The sequence below is a fragment of the Bremia lactucae genome, linkage group LG11 (genome assembly GCF_004359215.1).
Source record: "Bremia lactucae strain SF5 linkage group LG11, whole genome shotgun sequence".
Lineage (NCBI taxonomy): Eukaryota > Oomycota > Peronosporomycetes > Peronosporales > Peronosporaceae > Bremia > Bremia lactucae.
Window position 1 is genome coordinate 2,549,150 of NC_090620.1, and position 13,067 is coordinate 2,562,216.

Consider the following 13,067-nt stretch of genomic DNA (forward strand, 5'->3'; position numbering starts at 1 on the left):
GGACCTAGGCCATGTGGCTTTGTCGCAATAAATAAATGATATTTATTGTGAGGAGTAGTTTCTCCAGACATGCTATTAATCAACCGTTCTGGCAAAAGCCACGGCTTCTTTTTAGTGGCGAGATGAGACATTTTACAGTCTTCATTAACCCCTGAGTGGTACCCACTGAAGCAGGGGTACCACAAGAACTTTTATTACGATGGCTTACGCCATCGTCATCACGTTGCACAGAAACACGTGCAGGTGACCGTACGGGAGACGGAACGGGCGATGAGGGATCGTCCTCATCGTCGGATCCAAAAAGACTATTAACTCGTCTGCTTGAATGAGCCCCCTCATCCGAAGGCTCATAGTCAGCCGCCTGGCGTCTATCAGGCGACTGTTCTATTCTCCCCGAGTCGGCCATTTCGTCCGGCTCGCACTCGTAGTCTACCTCAAAAGAGGGGTCGTATTCATGTGGTAAATCACCACGTGCACTCGCAACATCTAGTGTTGTGCGATTGGAAGAAACTACGGCAGACGTTCCGTCTGCCGCAAGAGATAACAGTGCGTCACCCGCGGCTGCACGAACCGCAGCCGAAGGCGCAGCACTATTAACACCCCGCATGAGTTTATTCTTCATGCGATGGAATTTAAAATGATGGTTCTGACCAATCAACATCATTTTAAAATTAAGTGGTCACATTGCGACCATTCCATCCAATGACAGTCAGAGTGATTGTCGTTTAAGGGAGGGGTGATGAAACGGGGTGTATCGTTACATGAAATTAACACTTTAAGGTTGTTAATTAATATATTATCTAAAAGATAGATATTATTTGGAGGATATTACTTTTTATAGTAATGTTCAGAATTCTTATCCATAAATAGGTATATACCATTATATCTATTTATCCCGCAGACTAATCAGCTGTAGATGTAAGCAAAAGAAAGAGACAGATAAGATAAGACAAGAATTCAATTGCATGTTTGGTATTAGTTTATAATTAAGTTAGAGTTAACAGATAGAAAGAAAAGATACTTAATTATGTAAATACAGTTTTCATTTTACCCTCTTTAAGCTAGTTACCTCAAAGAGAAGTCTTCCTCTGCATGTACTAGTGTACGTGAAATAACGTAAGACACCACTCGCAACTAAAGCAGTGCGAAGTGGACTTGTACTGAAGCAGTACAAGTCGTAGTGCCCCGTTCAATACACTAGTACGTGCAGAGGAAGGCTCTCTTTTTAAAACACTTGCTTCAAAGAGGATAAATTAAAATCTGTATTAATATAATCAAGCTGTTTTTGTCTATCTTCTTAATACTAACTTAATTACAAACTATTACAAATCATGTAATAACATCGTATCTGTCTTTCTGTCTTTCTCTTTGCCCGCGTCCAGCGCTGACTGGACCGCGGAGAATGTAGATATAATGGTCTATATCTACCAATGGATAAGCTTTTAGTATATTACCATGAAAAGTAGTATTCTCCAGAATTATCTACCATTTAGATAATATATCAATACAACACTAAGTGTTAATTTCATGTAACGATACACCCCGTTACATCAACCCCTCCCTTAAACGATAATCACTCTGACTTTCATTGGGAAGAGTGGTCACTATAAGCAGACTTTATTAAAAACGATGTTTATTGGTCAGAACCATCATTTTTAATACTATCGCAAGGCTTACAAGTCCATGCGGTATGCGAATAGTGCGGCGCCTTCGTCTGCAGTTCACATATGTTTGTCTCTTACGGCAGACGTTCCGTCTGCCGTAGTCATCTTGTCCCGCAACTTTAAATGTTGCGGGTGCACGTGGTGATACATCATGTGAATGCGACTTCATTTTGGAGGTCTACTACGAATGCGAGTCGGACGAAATGACCGACTCGGGGAGAATAGAACAGTCGCCAGATCATCGTCAGGCGGCTGACAATGAGCCTTCAATTGAGGGGGCTCATTCGAGCAGACGTGCTGGAAGCATTCGCTACAGCATGTTCGGTTCCGACGATGAGGATGATTTTTAATCGCCAGATTCGTCTCCCGTGCCGTCACCCGCACATATTTCTGTGCGTGGTGATGACGATGGCGTAAGCCATCGTAATAAAAATTTTCGTGGTACCCCTGCTTCAGTGAGTACCATCCAGGGGGTCGTAGACACTAAAATGTCTCGTCTTGCCCCTGAGAATAGCCGTGGCTTTCGCTCTAAAAGCTAATTAATAGCTTGCCTGGAGATACTGTTCTTCACGACTATTATCCCCTATTCATTGCGACAAAAAAGCCACATGGTCTCGATCCCAGCGCGAAGAACGTTCGCGCTGAGAAGATTTTTATCTCGATGAATTTTTAAGCATCGATAGTATAGTGGCAACAACATACCTTACGCATAGCTGAGTTGGCTTTTTTGGGCAAGCGAGATAAAAAAAATCGCTTATGCAAGACTGGAGCGCGTTTATTCGCAATGTCAAAGACATTGGACGCGAAGCCTGGCTAAAAAGACTTAACGCGATTCGCGTCAAGTTTGAGAAGCGAACTCCAACCGGTGCAAAGTATAAAATATATCGGTTGTCATGTGGGGCAGGACTTCCATGCCTCACGTAGGGTGATCCCTGTCCGTGTTGTGTTGACAACATGAAGCGAGTAAAAGAGGATGTCTATTCCCTTTCTTTCCCCTGGAGAAGGGCTCGCATCTCTATCGAGATGCGCGATGCGATTAGCATTTTGCAATCGATTTACAAGCGCCAGGGACACGTGTTTTGCGATGGACCTTCTGATCCATCGAATGGGTATCGTCATACTGACGGACGAGGCCCTCAACGTCAACAATCAGCTGGGAACGAGGCTCCCAGCTGTCATGTGAAGGTGGATAATGGCGCCAACGAACAAGATAACTTGTTCGCTGCCTCTTCATATTATGGTGGTTTTGGATATGCTCCACAAGGAAACGTTGACCACCGTGGGAATCCACCAATGGTTGCGGCGGAGGAGAGAAAATTAGATCCGACCCATGTGTCGGATTTAGAGTCGAAGATCGTCAAATTCGATCGCTTCCTCCATGATTTGGAGGAAGGACTTGATCACGAGCTCAATAAGCGTCGCTCATTAGAGTAGAGAGTGCAGGTTCATCATATCGAACGGTTGAAAGACCGTTCGAAGAGTGCGTACTCCATGTTGGAGTACGAATGGATTTATCACGCTTTTCATAATGAGCTGTCGTCAGCTTATCGCGATTTCGAGGATCTTCGGACCCGACATGAGAATCTCCAGATTCAGCATGAGAATCTGGTTCGTGACCACAAGAATCTTGTAGGGTTTCTTGAAAAGGGTGGTCAGATCCGTCCTCGAAAGAAACAGCGTACTGATTGTACGGACGGAGCCGACCAACGTAAAACGTATTGTGTACGCATTGCCTCTGCGATGCAGTACACGGGATAACCCAATGAACTTGGGTAGTAGTTTACTGCTACCCACATTAGTGACTACACGCTTAGGTAAGTTTACCATAGAGAGTAGTACTAGGTCAATAATTTTAAATGAAAGAACGTTTGCTCTTCCATGTTTCTCTGCGTTCCGTTTCTGACGGCCCACTGCGCTAGCAAATGGAATCCTGTACGAAACGGATTACTGATTCTCGAGACAGCAGAAATTCCTCTGCTGACTCATTTGTTTTGTCTTTTTCAGTGCGCTTTGTGCGTACTGCCATGAGATTATTCTCATCTTCGATGTCGATTGCATCGACGTCGACATCATTCGCGTCGTTGATACCTTCGATGCGTGATGAGCATGAGTCAGAAATGGTTTTGCTCATGCGAGTACACCCCTGATTTGGACGTTTTATTCTCCGACGAATGAATTTGTGTCTATTTCCCCTAACAAGATATTCATAAATCCTGTATGAATATCTCCAGTGCCAAAACGTTCATGGTCTATTTTAGTTGAAGAAGGAGCAGTTAATAGCATGGGTGTATTTATATGGCTATATTTAGGATATTTATACCCAAAGAGAGATACCTGCTAATACTAAAAGCTATATTTGAACACACAATTAGCAAAATTGACGCGGGTACTCCCCCTTAAACTAGAGGATCCCTCTGATTGGGTGGGTATACGTGGATGGCGTAAGCCATTCACGAAGAACGGTGTATGCGTTGTAGACGCATGCACGAATTATTGATGGCAAATTCGACCATCGGTAAAAACTCGCTCCAATTCGGATACGACTGGACTTAATCTCGAAGTATCTCTTCAAGAACGCGATTTACGCGTTCGGTCTGGCCATCTGTCTCTGGATGATTAGAAGGTGACATAATCAGCCGTGTTCCGAGAGATCGGAACACGAATTGACAAAGCTCCGCCGTAAATCGTGGATCTCTTTCCGATAACAGTTCACGGGGTAACCCGTGGAGTTTGGATACTGTGTCGATAAAGATACGGGCACAGCCCGGAGCCATGGTCGAAATTGGTACTGCAGCAAGATGTACCATCTTGCTGAATATGTCTACAAATCAAGAACTCCATTGTTTTTTTTGTGATCGGCTTCGGGAAATCCGAAGACGAAGTCCATAGATACGGACTGCCAACCTTCTGTCGGCTGTGGTAGAGGTTGGAGAGGTGCACGGAATGAAGGGCAAGGCTTCACCTGGAATCATACCTCGCAAGCACGAATGTACTTGCGCACGGACTGATACTGGGGGGCCAGTAAAAGTCGCGACTTACTTTAAAATAAGTTAACTCACGTCCACGATGCCCACTTGTTGGTGCATTGTGACACTCATGCATGATGCGCAAGCGCAAATCATTGTGAGTTGGGACGACGACACGTGAGGTGTCACCGGTAACGGCTGTGTAATACAATAAGCCGTTACGTGTCGTGTATTGATCGGATGACGATCGATATAAAGCCGGTAAATCTTTAAAAGTTCTATCGGAAGAATTCATCAAATGATCCATCTAACATAGAATGTCCTTATCTTCTTTGTTTGTGTTGATGACGGAACACTCGTAGTGAGTGTTGCAACAGTGGGATTACTTCACTGTTGGAGTGCACTGCTGACTCGAAATTGAGTCGGCGTGATAACGCATCAGCGACGACATTAGGTCATCCTAGTTTATATTCCACGGAGAAATTATACTCTGCGAAGAAGGATTGCCACCTCGCCATTCTTTGCGTGAGGTGTGAGCTATTTACAGCAGTAATGACGCACGGTCGTATATTCGATGAACGGACTATCTCCGAGGAGATAGACCCTAAATTTAGCCAATGCATATTTCATGGCAAGGAGTTCCTTGTCATGCACTGGGTAATCGCGTTCAGCTGGTTGCAGCTGACGCGATTGGTAACAGACGACGCGCTCCGCGCCGTCTGTATCGTATTGCATTAACGCACAGCCGAATGCAAAATCGCTGGCGTCAGGGACGACATGAAAAGGTCGATCTCGGTCTGCAATCGCCAGGATTGGCGATTGCATCCAGCTTTTCTTAATATCATCGAAGGAAAGCTGACAATCAGGGTTCCATGACAACTTTACGTTTTTTCTTCAACAAAGAAGAAAGATATACTGTCATTTTAGCACAAGTACGTGAGTACTTGTGCAAAAATGCCGCTAAACGAGGAACTGTTTTAGTCCCTTACATCGACTGGTACAAGCCAGTCGGTGATCGCCTTGATCTTTTTCTGAATCGCGGCATTCACCGTGTTTACCCACGATGCACCCAAGAAGAGGTATTTCGCTTGCAGCGAATATACATTTCTGCATGCAACTTGTGCTTACGCATAAGGGTAAGAACCTTTCGGACGTGGATACGATGAACTTCAACATCCGGCGTTCCGTTCATGGGTCTGCTATGAACGAAGTCGTCATCATAATAGCTCGGTACAAAATCCCGCCCCGATCTCAATAGATTGGTTACACGTTTGTCAAATGTCGCAGGGGCATTACTAAACCCCTGTGGCATGACTAGCCACTCCCATAGCATACTACTTGGGGGTGATTACTGCTGTGAGCGGAATATCTTGTTCACGCACAAGGATCTGATAGAATCCATCCAGCAGATTCATTGACGAAAAGATAGTACTCTTTGACATGCCATCAATGATTACATATTTTCGTGGTATCGGCGTTTGAGCCGGTACAGTTGCAGTATTCAGTTTATTGAATGCATGCACTATCCGCCAACCTCCTGTTGCATTGCGCACACAGAAGGTTGTAGAGCTATGTGGGAAAGTTGATTCCCTCACATGGCCCGCTGCTAAGCATTCGGCAAAGAATTTGTCGATCGCTATTACTTGTTCACGACGCAACGGCAATTGATTCATACCACAGTATTTCGAACCTGGGATAAGGTCGATTTCGTGTCGAGTGCCTTTGTCGTTAGGCAACTCGCACGGTACTGATTCAGGGAAGACATCCTAAAATTCAACTAAATCTTTATGCATATGGGTTGTTTTCAAAGACTCCCAGGATCGGGACGTAAAACGTATAATCCGAATCTTCTCATTCAGGACACTTTCGTTTATCGATGAGCTATTGAGAATCCGTTCGTTCTCAAGAAATACGATTGCCGACCGAATATTGGCCACGTTGTCGTCATCTGTGACAAGTAGGCAGATCTGCTTGACTTTACTACTACGCAGATCAGCAAAAACCGTTTCGATTATAGCGTTGGCAATCGAGTTATCTCCGAAGTTAACTTCGGAGGCGCTAATAGATCAAGTGTATAAGCGCCTACACTTGATCCATTGTTTACTAAGACATTGATTGTCTCAGTTTCTTCTTTGGAACTTATTTCCAAAGGTACCTGGGAACCTTAGACCACAGGTTTCCGGGGACTTCTTCTCTCAGAAATTATTTGGTGAATATCCTCCCCAACATCCTCTAGCTGTGGTTGCGCTACCACAGCGATATCCTTCACGATCGACTCTCCAGTCGAGCAAGGACTTTCGCACTCTCTCTTATAGACGGGCGTTCCAAATTCTCTTGGATGTTGCTTTTCAAGAAAGCATCCTTGTTTCGTACCTCTTAACTTATTCGAGTGGTTGAACTTCGACGCTGCCTGTGCTTGTGCACTTCCGTCAATAACTATGTCCACGTCACAATAGCGGACCTTCGATGTTGCATTTGCTCGTGCACAGCCGTCGGGATCTAACTCCACAATGTGCTGGGTATTCACACTGAGGTCTTGTGCAGTCATGCTAACGACCGAACCACAAGTGAGGCCATCGCACTCACTCGTACGACATCCACACGCCTGTAACGCTCAAAGACGTTCATTAGTTGGCCATGATGAACGAGAGACAATTATTAAATTGTTCTAGAAGGGACAACAGCATTGTGAAGCGAACCACCTGCTGACTTGCCGTATTCCCAAGCCTGCGTACGGAAGAATATGCACTAAGATGCACAAGGTCATGGTTTTGAGCACCATTATCTATCTCCAACTTCCAAGCTCTTTGCTTTAAAGTGACTTGGAAAGGATAGTTCAAGCACTTATGGCTTCGCTTACTTGAATTTTCGGGACGGTCTGGGTCATGATGGGATACCAGCATTCTTGTATTTAAAAAAATCTTTACTTGCACTTCGTTCTAGGACGGTTCCAACTTTTCTAAACCGCGCAAAAAAGTCAATGGAAAGCCGTCAGATAACGCCGCAGTTGGTGATCGTGCACGGAGAGTTTGGCGTTGATCTATGTAATGCAATGTGATACGCTGTAATTCAGAAATTAAATTGACTAAAAACTGCATGAAGTGAGTTTAGAAATTCTCTTCCTAAAATGTGGTTTTACTCTTTTTAAACCCATACGGCAATTTTTCGTTCAATAGTAGTAATTGTCCCGTCCTATCCTATATATTGATGTTTTGTCCTCTTTTTTAGCGCTCAGACTCATGTTTACGAGGAACTTTGCCACACTATTTCTTTCGCCTCTTTAAACATCACAACGACACATGTCACATTATCGGTCGACCGCTGATGAAAAATGGCATACTCAATAAGCGCCTACACAAAGAAAAACGAGAGAGAATCGCGCCATTAATCCACCACAAGCATCATCTAGCACAATCCACTCACTCACACACCTCAACAGCCCGTTGCACATCTTTCAATTCGACAAGTTTTCGACGAACAAAATCCACAGCTTCTTGATCTTTCAACACATCATACAATCCGTCACTTGCGAGCATCACAAACTCGCACTCGTCTGTTAATTCCGTGACGGTAAACTCTGGCGTCGGAATCACTAATGGACCTTTTAAAATATCGTTGGGATTCACCGGTAATTCCTGCGAATTGTACTCGTTCCGTGCTTTCGTGTCAATGTCATCGACCAAAGGCTCGACGAGATCAAACGACTTGAAAGGGGCGTCGCCAAAGGCACGCGAGACGGCCAATTCGCCCATAATACGTCCGTGAATCACAAAGCCGCCAGTCTCTCGAATCCGCTGCGCTTCGTCCGTTCGACTGGGTTTATGATCATTTGAAAGTCGTTCAGCTGTGCCATTGCGACTCAAGACAGTGCGCGAGTCTCCAACGTTGGCCACAAAGAGATACTTGCCCGCCACAAAGACTGTCGTGGCCGTGCTTCCAGCTTGCGGACGATCCGAGGTCCTTAAAAATTCTTCATCCGTACGTTCAAACGCATTGGTCAAGCGCTTCATGATGATTGATTGCAATTCCTCAATTGTCATTGTTAGTAAAGGTTTCAATTCACTCGTGTGCATGAAAAACGCGGTAATGAGGCTATGGTGGAGCACGTCACTCAAAAACGAAGATGCTTCGTCACCGCCATGGCCGTCATAGACAGCAAAGAATGACTGGGGATGCAATCCCAAACGACTTAATGGTTCAATACACAAGTCTTGAATAATCGTATGCGCGTCTTCCATATGTTTACGAGCGCCCATGTCGGCATGCGCTCCAAAGTCAAACCGATTGACAGTTAAACACGTTTGTGCCACGAGTAAATCGTCGCCAATTTCCAGTCGATAGGGTTCTTGATAACTTCCCACGAGTTTCATAAATGTCCCATTCGTCGAGTTTAAATCAATCAAATAAAATTGATTCGTCAATTCATCAAACCAAATTGCAGCATGTTTTCGAGAGAGTTCCCCATCACTTGTATGGATTTGATTCTCCGCAGATCGACCAATTCCTGCACCTTCTTGTGTAATCACAAACTCCGTGCCAGCTAATTTGCCACTTAATGCCGAGACCGTAAGACTTGGCAATTCTTCGTGAAACGATGTAACAAGAAAATCCGATTTTCCAACTCGAAATGCCACGTGAGGCTCGAGAGGCCATTGCATACGATCGCCCATATTTTCGTCATTTGCTTGGGTTTCCACGGGACTTAACCGCACAAACGTGTCCCCATTTGCTTGGTCGCCATTGACTAAATAGAAACGCCCGTGACTATACAGCACACGTGCGTGGTCGGTCTCTGCAAGGAGTGTATCGGCAGGTATACTTGCAATATTCTCACAAGTTTGGCCAATACCGCCTCCTTTCTCATCAAACGTAAAGCTTGTGACGGTATCTTCTTCGGTAAACGCCGTCATTTTAAGCACCACGTGGGTCCATGTGTGTTCGAGATACAAAGGCACTGGATCGTCTTCGACTTGGTCAGTAGCGAGATGATCGTCTATTTTGACCGATTCAGGCACGGAAGGCATTTCTTTCGAGTCATAAAGCTTGTCGTTTTCAACAATCGCGTTGCTGCTAGACGCATTATTGCCGGTAGGAGTACTATCGTTCTCCTTTGTCGGTGGTACATAGCTCCCGATACTGCTAGTATTGGAGCGAAGAAGGCGATGAACGCCTGATGTGCGGGCCCGTTGGAAAGAACTCGCTAATCGGACATCGGATTCTACGTGTTACAACGCGTATTAGTGTCTAAAGTCGCATCATGGCACGAAAAAGGACTGCAACATGGCCACGTACGTGGCGGTTCTAATCGCAAATGAGTCGAACGTCGACGATCCGGGTCATTCTCGTGTTTCCGTACCACTACAAACCACACGATATTGTCACAAAGGAAGAGAGTGTGCTTTAAATGGCCACACGATGTCACGTGCCTTGCATCTTGAGCGTCTGGACATCCTGCGCGTCCGCCATGGCGCGTCTTCTAGCGTGATGTTCTCGGTATTAAATCTACTCGTGGCAACACGAGAGATTCGGCGGTTTGATACTGAATCTTGCAATACGTTGCAAAGAATTGGCACTTGCGTACTAAACGCGCCCCACGAGGCGTAACAACGAGCCAAAGAAGAGTTGCAAGGTCTGCCAAGGGGCGAGGATGTCTCTGCCACTGCGGAACGAGATCGGACGCACTTGGTGTACATCACATCAGTCGGTTGTTTTTATTTTTTTTAAAGAAAACCTTTCAATCTATATATTAATTTGTTTTTCACGAACAATGAAAAATTCGCAATTTAAATACAAATTTACAGGAATACAATCGCCAAAAGTATAAATTAATTTGAATTCCATTTTGACAGACATCCGTAGGTTTACACACAACCATGGACAAACTTTTGAGGGACATTAAAATTGGTCAGGACTCGTAAGTCGCTCAATAGTATGAAGCGTCCGTAAATCGAGAATCTTTGGTCCGATAAAACGAAGACGCGTCATGATTGCTACTATCCCCTCGTCGGCGGGGTGCACCAGATGCCTCAAACTCGCTAAAGCCGCTGCTTTGAAAACTCGGGTCGCCATTGTAGTGGCTCTGGTCGTAATTACTATTCGTGGCCGCAAAACTCTCGTCGCCCATATATCTGCTCTCATCTGCCGTGGACATGCGGTATTCTGTCTGGCCGGACGCTTGAAAGCGCGTTTGGCCGTGATAATCACTTGCTGACGTCGATCGCGAGTCTTTGGGTTCAAAAAACGACTCGTCCAAAGACAAATCCGGTCGCTTTGTCGTCTTTTTCGACCCTTTTTGACCCATTCCATGCCATCCATTCGACAGATCTTGAATCGAATCGCCCCCAAAATCGCTCTCGTCCTCGGAAGCAAGATCCTCTCGATGTCGACTGTCATACTTTGATTGAAAGTGATTCCCCGAGTGACCAGAGCTATACATACTTTGACCATAAAACGACGACGACTGGGACGAGTATTGCGAATACTGACTCGTACCGTGTGAAGAATTTGTTTGCGCCATTGGTGGCAAGGACATTTGAGAATGCGCTAAAGCGATTTGGCTTCGTGGTGTCAACATGTCGAGGTTTGGATCATTGTACGTAAGTCGACCTCCATCGTGATCGTAAGGCTCCTGATCGAATTGGCTATTGCCAGGATTTGGCGGGTAATTGTCGTCACTAAACCCTGTTGGCGACATGTTGTGATTCTGATGATAATTTGCCGCCACTGTTGACGCTTGAGCCACGCCTTGAGTGTGATCGTGACGTCCTCTTTCAAGACCAGGGTCGTCGTCTTGGACCAGTTGATTGGTTTTCTTGTATACAAAGAGGGCGACCAGTAACACAAGCGCAATCGCGCCTGCCATCATTAAACCAAGCATTAACGTATTTGATGCAGTACTCGTGGCATTCGATGCTGCATCAGCTAATACGGACGCCGCGGCCGACGGCGATCCAGACGACGAAGATGATCGCGACGTATCTGCTTCTTGCTTTGAATCCGTACCATTGTCGGATAAATTGTCTTGTTTCGTAGTCTTGTCACTTGTTTTACTTGTCTTTAAATCGACTGTATTTGATTCGAGAGTCTCTTGAATCGTACTGGCATCCTTCTTCGTAGGAGGTTTCAAAGTCTGTTGGGTCTCGTTTAAATCACTTTTAGAGCCTACACTGGCATCGTCGTCCGATCCAGACTCGGGATCGATGATTTGTTTCCTCACTTTTAAAGAAATTGATTTCGGTGGTGCATTTGGCACGGGTTTCGACTCCTCTGGCTTGATTTCAACTTCAGTTGGAGGACTGGAGGTTGGCTTGTCAAAATTAGCATTGCTGTCAGCCGTGGGGATGGCGTCGGACACAGGCGCTGTCTGTTGAAGAAGTGGGGACCTTGTAAACGTAACCTCCGTGGTCTCGTCCTTTGGCTTTACCACACCAGTCGCTTTGTCTCGATTGGCGTCGCGCTTTGCAGGATCGACGGGTTTGTTAACAGGTAAAGGTTTGTCGGTAGCATCTACGTCCTTATTATTCACTCCCGGGGAAGCACTTGTCAAAGGCGCCCGTGTACTTGGTGCGTCGGTTGGTTTTAAAACCTCGGGCGTCGGTGTCGAGGGCTCTGCTGGTTCCGACGAGTCCGACGATGCATTCTGGTCAAGCAACCATGGCCGTTCTGGTCGTTGCGTCGCCAACGTTGGAACACGTCCATTATTGAGATCCTCTTTAAAATTCAAGACCGTTTCTGGATCCCCATCGCGACTTTGCACTGCAAAAATCTGTGCATTGGCCTGTGAATTCATGAGCAGTACCACCAGCACGAATCTGAGCCACCGTCGGTGGACCTGCATTGTCCAGCCTCCGGAGCCCGAAGCGTCACGCCAGCGCAACTTTCCTGGAATCTGCGCTGAAGGTTCGATAAAAACAGCTCTATTGTTCCCTGCACCAAAGTCTTGCGTAACCCTCTTGCCGGAATCAATAGCAGTCCACTTACTTGCCACTATCAATTCAAAACGAGGTTGATCACGTGACAAGGCAAACTGTAGGAGTCGTTATTTTGAGCTTGTGCGGCACTGTGCCTTTAGCCGCATAAGAGTCAGATGTAAAAAACTCGCGAGTTGCCCGTGTCATGCACACACATGTCTTGGTTCTGCACCGACGTTCTTGGAAAAAGCAATCATCGAGAACAGCTGTCGGCGCCAGTCTCGACCAATTGATACATACGGCAAGCGGCGGAATATCCGATCGCGTGATTTGTGCGTATTTGGCGTGAAACTTGGTCGCTCTCTGAGCTCGATTGGCGGCCCATTCAGTCGGTTTAGTCGGGAGGGGTGTGCAGTGCATTCTATATTGATAGAAACATTTGCTAAGATTCGTTCTTATTCCAGCTGACGGCTTTACGACAGACGCACGATATGGCAACTCTAGCGTAAAACTACATAACCTATAGA

The 13,067-nt window shown here is 45.7% G+C and overlaps 2 protein-coding genes across 2 annotated transcripts; both read right to left on the reverse strand.

The window, feature by feature from the left end:
* Positions 1-7,692: 7,692 nt before the first annotated feature.
* Positions 7,693-10,323, reverse strand: CCR75_001979 (uncharacterized protein; the record flags this gene model as incomplete). The annotated part of the gene is made up of 4 exons (XM_067960080.1): positions 7,693-7,981; positions 8,062-9,848; positions 9,923-9,988; positions 10,053-10,323. The coding sequence occupies 4 exons, from the start codon at positions 10,321-10,323 to the stop codon at positions 7,874-7,876; spliced, it is 2,232 nt and encodes a 743-aa protein (XP_067823912.1). The 3' UTR covers positions 7,693-7,873.
* A 230-nt stretch (positions 10,324-10,553) lies between these two features.
* CCR75_001980 (uncharacterized protein) lies at positions 10,554-12,467 on the reverse strand (the record flags this gene model as incomplete). The annotated part of the gene is made up of 1 exon (XM_067960081.1): positions 10,554-12,467. One exon carries the CDS (start codon positions 12,465-12,467, stop codon positions 10,554-10,556), a length of 1,914 nt encoding a protein of 637 aa, XP_067823784.1.
* Positions 12,468-13,067: the final 600 nt, after the last annotated feature.